This window comes from Sinocyclocheilus rhinocerous, unplaced genomic scaffold (assembly GCF_001515625.1).
Source record: "Sinocyclocheilus rhinocerous isolate Xijiao unplaced genomic scaffold, SAMN03320098_v1.1 scaffold259, whole genome shotgun sequence".
NCBI classification, from domain to species: Eukaryota; Metazoa; Chordata; class Actinopteri; order Cypriniformes; family Cyprinidae; genus Sinocyclocheilus; species Sinocyclocheilus rhinocerous.
In genome coordinates, this window is record NW_015635083.1 from 672069 (window position 1) to 686875 (window position 14807).

A 14807-nucleotide genomic window follows, 5' to 3' on the forward strand; every position below is an offset into this window, starting at 1 on the left:
CTGATTCATCCAGTAATGAAACAAGTACATCTTGAGTGAGTCATTTAATCAATAATTCATAAATTACATGTGATTTTATTTAGTTGTCTAATGTTTTTTCTTCAGAATCATGAGAGAACCACTACTTCCATTGGGGGGGGGAAAAAACTCAATTTATCCAGAATCATGCAGTTCTATTTTGCACACAAACAGGTCTTAAAGTGTCCAGTTTTTATGTAGCCTGTTGATTTTTGTTCATGGTATTCAGCTTCAATAAATTTGCAAAAAAGAGAGAGATATGTAGCCTGTTGATTTTTGTTCATGGTATTCAGCTTCAATAAATTTGTAAAAAAATGCCACAGGATAAATGTTTGATATCATTATTTAATCACATTGGAATCGAAACTGGGAATCGGAATCGATAAGCAGAATCAGAATTGATCAAATTCAAACGATACCCAACCCTATTGGACACCCCTGACCAAGAATATGGATGACTCATCATGGACTACACAGCTTTTTGTCCAGTTAGATTCTCTCTAGATTAAGCTGACAGTGATTGGCAGGTAGCATATCATGATTAACGATTGTGGCGTAATTAAAGCCTATTGGCTAATAAAACCCACAACCTCTTCGATATGTCCTGAACTTTTGGTTTTGATACGTCAAGGTTGCAAGCAGTCGTGTTTACATAATTTGTTTGATTTTTAGAAAGAAAATATGTGTGTTGGCTGGTTTGTAGATAGTCACATGAGATTAGGGCAGTGGTGGAGCAGGTGGAATAATCCCACCATCTGATGTTTGCAAAGGAGCTGCTTCTTCTGAAAGAGAATCAAGATCTATAGACACTAAAGGTGGAGGAGGTTTAATTGCAGTATCCGGGCCAGAAGACATAGATGCAGTGAGGTCATCAGTCTGCTTTGATTCTTTGCTCTCCATCACAGTTTCTTGTTCACTTCCTGACCTAGGTGTTTTGGTGTCAGAAGAGTCCACAGATTCTTGACCTTCCTGGATTGTGTGTTCTTCTTTCTCAGTTGAGTCTTGAGCAGCAGTCGGGTTCCCATTGGGGGCTTGGACCTCATCTGGGTTTTGTCTGCCAAACGTGCTTCCTTGCAGGATGTCCCCCATGAGAACTTCCTCACTTGTGTTCCTCCCGAATGTCAGGTGTTTTGAGAGCTGTTGGGAGAGGTATCTGGAAATGGACATCTGGTTGAAGCCTTGTCTATTGATGGCCTCGGATTCCTCCGTATTTGGCAGGTTCGGTTGAACGTCACCATCCAGAAACGGTGAGGGTCCGGCCCACTCAGGATTTTCTAGCTGCTTTCTTTGCATTTTGCGTTTCCTTACCAAGATAAAGATTATCGCTATGAACATCAAGACAAACGTGGTGCCAATCACAGCCGCCACAGCAGGACCTGGGTTTGCTTGCTGCTTGTCTTTTGATGAAGGTGGTCTTAGCTTTTTGGTGGTCTTTCTCATGGTCGTCAACATCTTCTTTGGCTTAGTCATAGATGAAGTCTCAAGCTCAGGGCCTTGAGTGCTTGTCCACTTGTCTGTGACTTCTTTCCCCTCTTTGGTTTCCACACCATTGTTGCTTCGAGTCCCTTTGAAATCTGTCACATTTGCTGTTGCAGAAGTGTGGGCATGAGTCATTGGGCTTGGTTGGTCTGAAGTCTCCATTGTGGGCTGGGCTGTTGGAAGATCTTTATTTGTGTTGGTTTCGTTGCTATCCATGACTGTTTCATTTGCTTGCGTAACATAGAGCCCAGTGAAATCAGAAGTAGAAGGTGTTTCCTGAGTGGCTTTCTGTGTCTCAGAAAGTGCACTGCTTGTCTTTTCCTCTGGCGAAACATCTGCCCTTGTGGCATTGGGTGGTTTAGCAAAGACATTAAATTCTGTAGCATTCTCTGTCTGCAAAAGAGATGTAGTATGTGGTCTGCGGGAACTTTCTGTTGGTTTTTGTAGTTCCTTTTGTTGAATTACCTCGTCCTGCTTTTGCATTTCAGGGTGTGTCGACATAGTAGTTAAGTTGTGTTTGTCATAATGTACATTCCTCCTTGTCCTTGATGCCTCATCTTCACCATTGGCTGTCCTCAGCCCGGTCTCTTGCTGCTCAGAGTGACTCATAAGTTGTGGCATCTGAACATTTCTTGAAAGTGAAACCACGTTTTCTGTTCCAGAATCAGTAGTGTAGTCTCTCTGCCATGATGCATTTTCTGCTGTGTTTGTTACCACATTATTCTTATTGCTGGTCGTTAAATGGCCATTTAGACTCCATGGTAGAGAGAAGAGGAAGACAAGTGTGCAAAGAGTAGTCCTCATGGTGTCCTTAGAGAACCTTGCCAAAAAAAAAAAAAAAAACATTTTTGTAACATAAGACTCAACAGACCGTTTTTTCTCCCTAAAATTCTTATAGGCCATATGTAGCATGCTCAGATTAAAACTTTTACGTTTATCTTTTTCAAAAGGCAACACCTAATGTTTGTGTACACAAATGGTGCACACAATCTGTAAGTGAATACTTGGCGACGCAGACTAACAATGAAAAAAAAAGTAGGTTTTTCATTTATTTTACAGTCACTATTGGACAACTTCCAACACACTGGTTTCTACTCTTTTTTTGTTTTTGTTTTTTTGTAGTGCCATGTAGTTACTTTAAATGTTAAAAACATATACACTTAAATGTTTTGCTGTCCAGTATCAAGTAACAATTGTTGGTTTATGCTAGACAAAACAGCAGAAGATTTACTTACCCAGGCATCCTCTGAAGCATTTGTTCAAGACTGAAGTATATTGAGATGAATACGGAACCGTAACTTCACTTGACAGGAAATGAAGCTGTGAAATGGCTGCATTCGTTTTTTTGCTATAGCAGTTGAAGGAATCTTTGGTAACAGAGTATGAAAAACAGAAGCACTTTTTTTTCTTAACTCTGTTCTAGGATTTGGGGCTCGTTTTTAAGGTATGTTTTAAATGATTGATGTTAATTTTTTGAAAAGAACTGTTATTAATTTTCTTCAAATTTATCTATAAGAATAAGAATTCTTTGCAGAGCAGAAGCCATCTAAAGGGAAATGATCTCATGTCTCTTTTTTTGTCATCTTGGAAAGTTCCTTTCACTGAACACCCACTTTTCAACCACCAATAACATCTTCAAAATCTGGCAACTACGTTAACAGTAGCATTGCAACACTCTTGAAATATCAAAATCTGATTGTAAATGATGAACAGAACAAGCATTTTTGTCATTAGCATTTCATTTTATTTTATATTGAGATGTCAGTGTTTTGATATAGAAAACTTGCTCATTGTTACAAGATTTTTAAGGCTGTGTGGTATTGCTTTACCCATTTAAAGCTGAAGTGTGTGATTTCTTTTGTCCCTGCTTAATATTTGGAGTCAAATATAAATAAGCCATTCATAGGTTGTTTCATCTACACTGTTTGACCGGCTAATGGCAGATGGGCGTTCATTATTTTTGCAATGCAGTTTGGTGACTGTAGTGGAAATTACAGTAGAAATTACAACACCAGTTTAGTTGTGGTGTGCTATTTATGTACAGAGGATAGCGTTCATCTATTTCGCTTCCATCTACAGCGAGTGAATGTGCTCTTCGATTTCTGGGTATGTGCTGCTGCTTGCCATATTAAAAAATTGCCAAAATGTGAGACAATGCTTTTGTTAAATACCAATTTCACAAACTATACAATCATACACAGACATTTCATTTACTTATTGTCCTTGTCATCCTCACTAAACAGATCTCCAGAGCTGATTGAGATGAGAAAACTGCATTGACCTCATCTGTGAAAAGGTCAAAGTTTTCTATTTACTGACTATTTGACCCATCAAATTCATCTGATATTACAAGAAATTTCCTTTTAACAGGATGAGCAGAAATTGTAGTTAGTTAAACAATTCTGAAAAACCCTGTAAGGCCGCTTGTAACTGGGCACCTTTGTTAGCTTACTTTTTTACTGCAGTAGATGTTGAAGACATTTTAAAAAAAGGCAAAAAGAGAAGTAACATGCCTGACATCAGAGCCCAGCATACAAAAAAAGCTCTTATACTTTACACCATCAGAGGCATATTCTCCAAACTTATGGGATCTATGCAGGAATCCCTGGAGGTTGAGCTCTGCATGGCTGTTGGGATGTTCTCTGAATCACCGGCTGCGTTAGAAGTGGTGATGTATTGGCTCGGCCCTGCCGCGCCATCATGGATCTCTTCCTCCTCGCCGTCTGTCTTTACCTCCTCCAGTAGAACACTGGTTTCGCATGGACCCACAATGCCGCCCTCTCTTCTCTCGGTACCCCAGTAGTCCGTTCCACTCACCAGGTCTGCATTGCTTCGGGATGGACGAGGGGCCCGGTGATGACGTTTCAGGCTTGAGACGGTACATGCCAACATTATGGTGGAGGTTAGAAGGATCAGGATGATGCCCCCAGCAGTTGCTGTTGCTATAAACGCTAGCTGGGCATCGATAAAACAACTGATCTCAGCGGCACCAGTTGCAGGCAAACTAGTCGTCGCAAAAGAAATGTTGAGGACCTCGTACTCTTCTGTGGTGGTGTTGTACATGAGCTCGTTTGTGGTCTGCATTGTCACTGTATTTTGAGATCTGTGTAACAAACAAGTACCATTATTCAACAGGTCATGTTCTTTTGAATATTCTATAGTAGTTCATTTAGCTTTTCAGTACACATTACGCTGTCTTAACCAGGCATGATGCAATAAGTTTCCAGTAACAATCAATTTGTCTGTTCAAACTTAATGTAAAAGCTTGGCTAATGGAGAAAAAAACATTATTTATGTACACTACCATTCAAAAGTTTGGGGTCAGTAAGATAAGTTAATGCTTTTATTCAGCAAGGATGCCTTAAATTGGTTGTGAGTGACAGTAAAGACATTTCTATTTCTATTTCAATTTCAAATAAATGCCTTACTACTTAAGAATCCTGAATCACATTGGATCATGTTTCCACAAATATTAAGCAGCACAACTGTTTTCAACATTGATGATAAGAAATGTTTCTTGAGCATCAAATCAGCATATTGCAATGATTCCTGAAGGATCGTGTGACTGAAAATTCACATGAAAAATTATAATTTAATTTGAGCTGCTTTACTATACCTATTGTCCTGTATTTTTGATCAAATAAATGCAGTTTTGGTGAGCATAAGAGACTTTTTTCAAAAACATAAAAAATTCTTACCAAACCCAATCTTCTGAACGGTAGTGTACATAATTTAACATGAATCGCTATGATTTTAATGAGTGTATATGGAGTTTAAAAAGCACCAAATCTTTTGTTAAATGAAGATTTAAAACTCTTTAGCCACTTTAACTGTATAATAAAAATCATTAACAAAGATAATGAGTAGTTTGTTTTCTTGCCTTCTGTTTTCCAAACTCTCAATTACACATTAGCTTTACAGATAATTGGTGAACTAATAAGTACTTACTAAAGTAGATTTCCTAGGGACTTATCCAGAGAGGGAGAGCTGGTAGATGAAGAAGAACGACCTGAAGCAATGAGGCTTGATATATTGCGATACAGTGCACAATCACTTCCTGTCTCTCACGCTCGTTGATGTTATTTAGATGTTCTTCAGTTGAGATGCTCTTGACCTGTGGTTACAACAGTAGAAAACAGGGCTATATTTGATAAACAGCTTCCATTCTGTGTAAGCTGTCAGAAGTTTGCCATTTAAGGGAATTAGTACAGAGTACAGACCGCTCATGTTTGAACTGTTTGAAATTACTATAATGCATTGTTGTTTTTGGCATATATACAATTTTAGACATTATTCACACAATACACTTCTCAAAGATGTACAGTGCATTGCCTTTAGAAGCAAAAACACATTCAAATTCAAAATATTGTTGTTTTTTCTCTTTAGGTTCAAAACCGGACAAATCAATGGGGATCTTCTGATCTACCACGTCCTTCTGACGCTCAAACCATACTACGCCAAGCACTACGAGATCGTAGTAGACCTCACCCATGTGGGCCCAAGTAACCGCTTTAAGACGGACTTCTTATCCAAGTGGTTTGTGGTCTTTCCAAACTTTGCCTATGAGAATGTGGCTGCCGTGTACATCTACAACTGCAACACCTGGGTACGAGAGTACACCAAATACCACGAGCGACTACTGACCGGCCTCAAGGGGAGCAAGAAGCTGCTGTTTATCGACTCGCCTGCACGTCTAGCCGAAAACATTGAGCCTGAGCAGCAGAAGCTGCCTGCAGCTACCTTGGCACTGGAAGAAGACCTCAAAGTGTTCCACAATGCCCTGAAACTGGCGCACAAGGACACAAAGGTGTCGATCAAGGTAAGAGCTCATGGATATTTGTGAAACTCAATCCAAGTGTTATTTTGAGGTTATTTTAGGTACCAATGTTGGCTATGTTAATACGTTTCTTAACTTAACCCATATTAAAGCCTATAAGAATTTTCATGTTATGGCTGGTAACTGATAAATGGCTAATATTAAAGTTCTATACTTTTCTAAATACATTTATATAATAAATGAAATATGTCTTAATGGGAACATATTCTTAATTTGTGTTCACGATAGACACACGCACAAGCATCACAGTATTGTATTGTACAATATAAAAATTGATATTCATTTTGAGATTTTCAGAAGATTTAAAGGGGTCATATGATGCTTTTTTTAAAGATCATTATTTTGTGTATTTGGTGTAACAGAATATGTTGACATGCTTTAATGTTCAAAAAACACATTATTTTTCAAATACTGTACATTATTGTAGGTCCTATATGCCCCGCCTCTCTCAAACGCTTCGTTTTCTACAAAGTCCCTCCTTCCGACAAGCGCAGTCTGCTCTGATTGGCCAGCTGACCCAGTGCATTGTGATTGGCCGAACACCACAAGCACACGTCGGAAATGTAACGCCCCTTACCATAATCGCGAGCTTCATCTTTCAAAATAAATGTAAAGACAGAGCCCGAAAGGGGAACAGAGTCGCGTGACAGACACAGTGATGAAGCTGGTATGTGTTTGCAGTACACAAGCCACGGTTAAGACAGCTGACTCCACTCTCTCGCTCACACACGCGCACGCACGCACGCACGCACGCACACACACACGATGCACAAAACTCCGCATTTGAACAGTCAATTAAATTATTAGTGTTTTTAAAAATGTACTTATATGGTACTATAACCCAGAGTGTAAATCCCAGAGTTTTACACTACTTTTTTTGGCCCATTCTACCTAGGTGGGATCAACAGCTGTTCAGGTGACCTCAGCCGAGCGAACGCGTGTCCTGGGACAGCCTGTTTTCCTGAACGACATATACTATGCTTCAGAGATCGAGGAGATATGCCTGGTGGACGAAAACCAGTTCACACTGACCATCGCTAACCAGGGCACCCCTCTCACGTTCATGCACCAGGAGTGCGAAGCCATCGTTCAGTCCATCATCCACATCCGCACACGCTGGGAGCTCTCTCAACCAGACTCCATTCCTCAGCACACAAAGATCAGGCCTAAAGATGTTCCTGGCACCCTGCTCAACATTGCCCTCCTCAACCTGGGAAGCTCTGACCCCAGTCTGAGGTGAGAATCAGTTCACTTTGCCTGGCATCTTGGAGGATTGAGTTTTAGGCCATGCTCAGGCTGTTTTTCAGCCTAACAACTTGATCGTTTTGGGGGAATGGTCCAATGCGCCCCGCTGTTGTTGTTCTGACAATGAGCCTTTTATCTGCAGGCTTCTGTCTTTGTTCTGGTGAACTGATTAGAAATGCTAATACTGCTCCTTTGTGTCTTTAGTTCAACTGAGGCGGCTCTTGAACTTGCCGCCCCACAGTTAGAACCAGACAGAACCTGTTATGTAAAAATGAAATACCACTTCAGTTTCTACAAAAATGGAAACTAACATATTAATGTAAATGATTGCTTCTGAAAATGACTTGCTCTTAACTAAAAACTCCTTCAACAGGTCAGCTGCGTACAATCTCCTTTGTGCCTTAACCTGCACCTTCAACCTGAAGATTGAAGGCCAACTCCTGGAAACATCTGGCTTGTGCATCCCAGCCAACAACACCCTTTTTATTGTGTCCATTAGCAAAACGCTAGCAGCTAACGAACCCCACCTCACTCTGGAGTTCCTGGAAGAGTGCATCTCCGGCTTCAGCAAGTCAAGTCAGTGTCACATACAAACAAAGACTCATCGTTTTGCACATATTGTTAGAAGGTTTGGTGTTAGTAAGATTTTTTTTCTTGTTTTGGAAGAAATGGATACTTTTATTCAACAAGGATGCATAAAATTGACTTAAAGTGACTTATAAAACTAAGAATCTTGGAAAAAAGTATCATGTTTTCCACAGAAATATTAAGCAGCACAACGTTAATAAGAAATGTGTTTATAGCAGCAAATCAGAATATTAGAATGATTTCTGAAAGATCATGTGACACTCAATACTTGAGTAATGGCTACTGAAAATTCAGCTTTGCCATCACAGGAATAAATTACATTTAAAAATATTTTAAAATAAAGTTAATGTAATAGTTCACAATATCACTGTTTTTACTTTTTTTTTGATCAAATAAATGCAGCCTTGGTGAGCCTAAGAGACTTCTTCCAAAAACAGTAAAAAATCTTACTGATCCCGAAACAAAAATTATTTTTTAAATGATAGTCATTGCAAAGCACCATTTTTGTGTCATTTGTTACAAAAATGTTGTGTGTTTCCTTTTGGGTGCTTTAGGCATTGAGCTGAAGCATCTGTGTCTGGAGTATATGACTCCTTGGCTGCGTAATTTGGTGCGCTTTTGTAAACACAATGACGATGCCAAACGGCAGCGTGTCACGGCTATCCTGGACAAACTCATTACTATGACCATCAATGAGAAGCAGATGTACCCCTCCATACAGGCGAAGATATGGGGCAGCTTGGGTCAGGTAAGCCTTTCAAACAATTATAAAGTTTCTCCTAAGTTTTATTGAAGGAATTTGATTTTGTGAGCTTATTCCATCCAAAAAGTTTCAAACAGGCTTTACAATGACAAATGCCTTCAAACTCTAACACCCCTGTATATTTCTTTAGTATTTCGGCTAGGGCTGCACGATAAATCGTATGCGATATTTAACGCGCATCTTGTCAGAAAGCCGGGCCCATGTCTATAGACAGTCAGCAAGTTACAGAATGCACAATTTTTTATGTTTATAGATCACAGACCTGCTTGATGTGGTGTTGGATAGCTTCATAAAGACTAGTGCTACTGGGGGTTTGGGATCCATCAAGGCTGAAGTGATGGCTGACACAGCTGTAGCTCTGGCTTCAGGAAACGTCAAGCTGGTGTCCAGCAAGGTAAGCACTTACTGGTCACCATACTATGTGAATTTATGTTTTTAATATATTATTTAATATGATGCTGTTCCTAAGATAACATACTGTAGCATCTCAGTTAGTTTGTACTGAAATACTAAATCTTGCTGCATTTTTTGCACAGATGCTATTGCATTTTTAGTTGTAATGTTTTAATGAGTTTATTTATTTTGCTTTATATACATATATATATATATACATATATATATATAAAATGATAGGATTATTAAAATATTTTATTTTTTTATAAAGTTATCAATTTGTTCATCCCAAGATGATTCAAAATGCCCCGGAACAGCTTGACTTATATTGCATGCATTTTTGTATAATTTCATCCAATTTATCTCAGTTGAAATGTTTAATATCATACAATATTCAGTTATAATATTACTATATTCAATTATCCATTAAACCAATTTTATTTCTTGTTAACATATCTCTAAATGTCCTTTTAGGTCAATTTCTAGCTCACTAACACTCTTTTAAACAGATTTCGTCTTACCGCTTAAAGTGTTTCTGGCTCTTGTGTTCCTGAATCATTCCTCTTGTGATCTTATCCAGGCTGACTAGCTCTTCTACCCAACATCTATTATCCTAAGTGTTGTGCACAAATGCCCAATTTGTATGTGTGCGCACAGACAGACAATAGTTAGCCAGTGGGGCAGTCGCTTCTATTATATGGGCAACTGTTAGTCATTACGCTCAATGGACGTCATTGTCAGACACTTGGGCAGAGGGAGAGCCACATTTGCGAATTGGATAACTTAAGCACCTCGGTCTTTATGATTCTTGATTGACGCAGTTAACATAACTAGATATATACTAGATATTTTTCAGTAGTTGAAGATACTTCGTTGTTTTCCCAAATGCTCAGCTATGCTGAAAAGCTAAATATTGTTTGGTTAACTTGTGCCAGCCACTGCTGATGTCACAGCGGGCAGCACAAGGACAGGCTTTGTGCAGTTGTTGCGTCTGCCTTTCTAAGACTCGTATAGCAGCTGGACTCTGAGGTTAAATGAGGGACCAAGTATAATCTTATTGAGAGAGCAAATGATGTTTAGGTGCATGTCACAGAGTGAAAATAAAAGGGACACTGTCTATATTTGTTCTAGTAGTAGTTTCTAATTTGTGGTTAGTTTGAAATGATAAATTATGCTTTTTGTAGAGTCCAGTCATTGTTTTGATAATTTTGAAAGCTTCAGATTGTTAAACTGCCTTAGTGATATTGTTCAATTTAGCACCCAGACTCTTTCGTTTTCATCAGGGACTAATTAAAGTAAAATAAAGCCCATATTTGTAATGTAACTACAAATTTCTTTATTCATTTCTCTCAGGTGATTGGCCGGATGTGTAAGATCATTGATAAGACGTGCCTGTCCCCCACCCCCACCCTTGAGCAGCACCTGATGTGGGACGACATCGCCATCCTGGCCCGTTACATGCTCATGCTCTCCTTCAACAACTCTCTGGACGTGGCCGCTCATCTGCCCTACATGTTCCATGTCGTCACTCTGCTGGTGGCCACCGGCCCGCTGTCACTCCGAGCATCAACGCATGGCCTCGTTATCAACATCATACACTCGCTCTGCACCTGCTCACAGCTCAACTTCAGCGGTGAGAAATAACTCACAGAAAGTGAGGGTTTTAAAGGAATAGTTGACCAAAAAAGTAACATTTGGTCATCCAAGATGTAGATGAGTTTGTTTCTTCCTCAGAACAGATCATTCTGTTTATGTAGCATTACATCACTTGCTCACCATAGGCCAGTGAATGGGTGGCGTCGGAATGAGAGTCCAAACAGCTGATAAAAACATCCATAAGTCCATAACATCCATAAGTAATCCACATGACTCCAGTCCCTAATTTATGTTGTGTGAAGGGAAAAGCTGCTTGTTTGTAACAAATTCATCAAGATATTTTTAACGTCAAACCGTTTCCTCTATTCATAATATTGCTTTTGTAATATTATCTCCATATAAAAATAAGAATTTAGAAATGGTTTAACAAGTGTATAAGGAATGATCACAGTCTCAGTTCATTTTTTTTTTTAAACTCATGCTTAAGTACTGCTTATGCCAAATATAATTCAATTACATGATATCAAAGTTACACCTAAGTTATACCTGAATTTTTAACCGTTTAAAACCTGAATAAAGACAAAAAATAAATAAATAAAATAAATGAAAAACATTTATTGTGCATAATATCTACATAAAATCTGTACTACTTAAAATGTTTTTGGTAACTTAAATAGAATAAAATAATTTTAAAAAATTACTTTAAAAAACTTTGAATAGAGTAATGATACTGAATCTTTTTGTTTTTGTTTTTTTTGCAATTTGACAGACTTAATGTAAAAAGGGGTATTTTTGTGCCAACATTTTGATTTTGAATAAATATGCCTTGCATGTATGTGCTACATGGCAATGTACTCCTTAAATTGTTATGCAGTAGTTCTGATTTATTGCTTGCTAGACATTAGGTTGTTTTAACGTTAGATGATCTGTCTGATTTTTTTTGCTGTTCTGGTTTTTGCCTTTGCAGAGGAGACTAAACAGGTGCTGCGTCTGAGTCTGACTGAGTTCTCCCTGCCCAAGTTCTACCTGCTGTTCGGCATCAGTAAGGTCAAATCTGCGGCGGTCATCGCCTTCCGCTCCAGCTACAGAGACCGCTCGTTCTCCCCTGGCTCCTATGAGAGAGAGACCTTTGCTCTTTCTTCCCTGGAAACAGTTACAGAGGCTCTTTTGGAGATTATGGAGGTTAGTTACTGCTGCTGTCATTTTAAAGTATTTGTCATCTTTTTATGTATCTCCAGCACTGTGCTTTAAAAATCTTTTTAAAGAATTTATGAGTTCCATAACTACTTTTTATGTATATGTTATTTAACCAATTATTGTTTTTCCCTAGGCCTGTATGAGGGACATTCCTGGATGCAAATGGTTGGATCAGTGGACCGAATTGGCACAAAAGTGTGTTGAAAACTACATTTCACAAGAGTTTTTGTGAAGCAGTTACAACTGAAAATCACAGTACAATCACATTTAAATGGCTAATTGTATTTTCTTTTCTTGGATAGGTTTGCATTCCAATATAACCCATCTCTTCAGCCACGGGCGCTTGTGGTGTTTGGCTGCATCAGTAAACGTGTGACTCATGGACAGCTCAAACAGATCATTCGTATTCTCAGTAAAGCCAGTCCTCTGCTCAGCATTGATCGGGTTAGCTCTGTCTGTTTTTCTCTCTCAAACTACCTCATTTTAGATTTGATTGTAATTGGCTCGAATCGTTTGTTTTTGGTGCATTTATATAATGTGGTCTTCTCTGATGTTTACTTTTTGATAAAATTCATTGAACACCATAGCTGTGCACCATTTAGAACGGAATAAGAATAAGACAATTTAATTTTTTTATTTGATTTGAGGTTGTCAGGATGCAGAATTCTTATTTAAATTAATTGAGGTAGAATTTTTAATGAACTATTGCCCATATTGCCCATTGGGGGTATGTCCGCACACATTAAAATATTATTAATCAATGTTTAAAATGCCACCTATGAAAATTAGCATGCAATTTATGTATATTTATTTATATTTAATAAATTATGTCACATTGAGTTACATTTTAAAATAAATTGCAATTAAAAACAGTAATCTTTAAATAATATTTGTTAGTGTTAAATAGTATTTCACAATATTACTGTTTTGTTGTATTTTTGATCAACTACATGCAACCTTGGTGAAACTTGTTTCAGAAACTTAAAAAAAAAAGAACAACCCCAACTTTTAAATGGTAGTGTATTATGTAGTCAATAAATTTGGATTTTTATTTTTATAAAAACATTCAGTTTGGACAACTTCAAATCTATTTTGATTACGGTGGAAATGTATACAGTATTGAGCAAAGTTTAGAGAAATGCATTTATTATCAGTTACTGGGAAAGTTACATAAGACTAAATGAATAGATGTAATTAGCCATGGTTTGTCACAACATGTCAAACTGGTTGGACTAATGACATTTCTCTGTTGTCATTTACTGTTGTTGAATTTCCTCTTGTGACTATTTTATCTGGAAATGGTGAATATTTGGGTTGTATGAAGAGTGTTTGTGATTCAGAATGCAGTGCAGTGCTAGTCTAACTGCTGTAGTGTCATTCGCTCCGACTGTTTGCTGGCGTCATGCTCCGCCGCTCTGTCTGATTAATGCTGTTCTTGCACAGGGGCTGGAGAGCTGCTTAAAGGGGCCGGATAATTACAACAGCCAGGTTCTCATTGAGGCCACCGTCATCGCTCTCACAAAACTACAGCCTCTCCTCGATCAGGTGCAGTCATGTTGTATGCTGGATTCAATTATGAAAACATCAGCAGTTATTACCTCTGATGTAACACGACAGTAGAATTTTTTCATTTGCTTCTCTCTGTGTATACATGTATGAGTGTTTAGGGAAACTAGTTTGAAAATATCTTTGCAATTCAGTTTGGTGGTGCAGAAATGACACACTTGACGTATTAATAGTTTTGTGTGTACGTGTCTAATGATCTGCAGGACTCTCCCATGCATAAAGCTCTGTTCTGGGTGGCTGTGGCTGTACTTCAGTTGGATGAAGTGAATCTGTATTCTGCCGGAACCGCCTTACTGGAGCAGAACCTGCACACACTGGACAGCCTCCGGGTGTTTAATGATAAGGTGCCCGACTGAAATCCACATTTATGGCGCTTTTCCACTGCGTGGTACGACTCGGCTCGGCTCGGTTTGCGTTTCCACTGCAGTTTAGTACCGCTTTAGAGTGCCACAGACTCAAAACTTTGATACTCTTGATATTATTATTAGTGATAGATAAAATATCAAGGTGGTAGAATGTAAAACTCTAAGCCAGGGGTCACCAGACTCAGTCCTGGAGGGCCGGTGTCCTGCAGAGTTTAGCTCCAACCCTAATGAAACACACCTGAATCAGCTAATCAAGGTCTTGCTAGGTATACTTGAAACTTCCAGGCAGGTGTGTTGAGGAAAGTTGGATCTAAACTCTGCAGGACAGCAGCCCTCCAGGACCGAGCTTGGTGACCCCTGCTCTAAGCAGTTATCGTCATAAAAACATTTCCACCCCTTTATAGAGTCCTGAGGAGGTCTTCATGGAGATCCGGAAGCCTCTGGAATGGCATTGTAAACAAATGGACCATTTTGTGGGACTCAACTTTGCCTCCAACTTCAACTTTGCATTAGTGGGGCACTTGCTCAAAGGTAATGATTAAAAAAATCAGTGGATCACACTGTAGAATTAATATTTCCATTAAGAATGTCCATTGCCTGCTTTGTACAAATGAATAAAAAAAAAATTAGGGTCAACATGCATTTATTTTAATTTGACTTATAACTAATGTCTGGTTTAAAACTAATCCGTTCCAATGTTTCAGAGGGATAATAATAATAATAATAATAATAATTATTATTATTATTGTTATTATTATTA

The 14807-nt window shown here is 38.5% G+C and overlaps 1 protein-coding gene across 1 annotated transcript in view; it reads left to right on the forward strand.

Annotated features, from left to right (window-relative positions):
• LOC107746695 (neurofibromin-like) overlaps window positions 1–14589 on the forward strand; it is a 68320-nt gene extending 53731 nt beyond the window's left edge. Inside the window, exons 35-46 of the mRNA XM_016560989.1 lie at window positions 5884–6316; window positions 7230–7570; window positions 7953–8155; window positions 8722–8915; window positions 9184–9324; window positions 10677–10956; window positions 11887–12101; window positions 12250–12311; window positions 12419–12560; window positions 13560–13661; window positions 13886–14026; window positions 14452–14589. Coding sequence (XP_016416475.1) covers window positions 5884–6316; window positions 7230–7570; window positions 7953–8155; window positions 8722–8915; window positions 9184–9324; window positions 10677–10956; window positions 11887–12101; window positions 12250–12311; window positions 12419–12560; window positions 13560–13661; window positions 13886–14026; window positions 14452–14589 — 2392 coding nt within the window. The remainder of the gene's footprint in view (window positions 1–5883; window positions 6317–7229; window positions 7571–7952; window positions 8156–8721; window positions 8916–9183; window positions 9325–10676; window positions 10957–11886; window positions 12102–12249; window positions 12312–12418; window positions 12561–13559; window positions 13662–13885; window positions 14027–14451) is intronic.
• The last annotated feature ends 218 nt before the right edge of the window (window positions 14590–14807 follow it).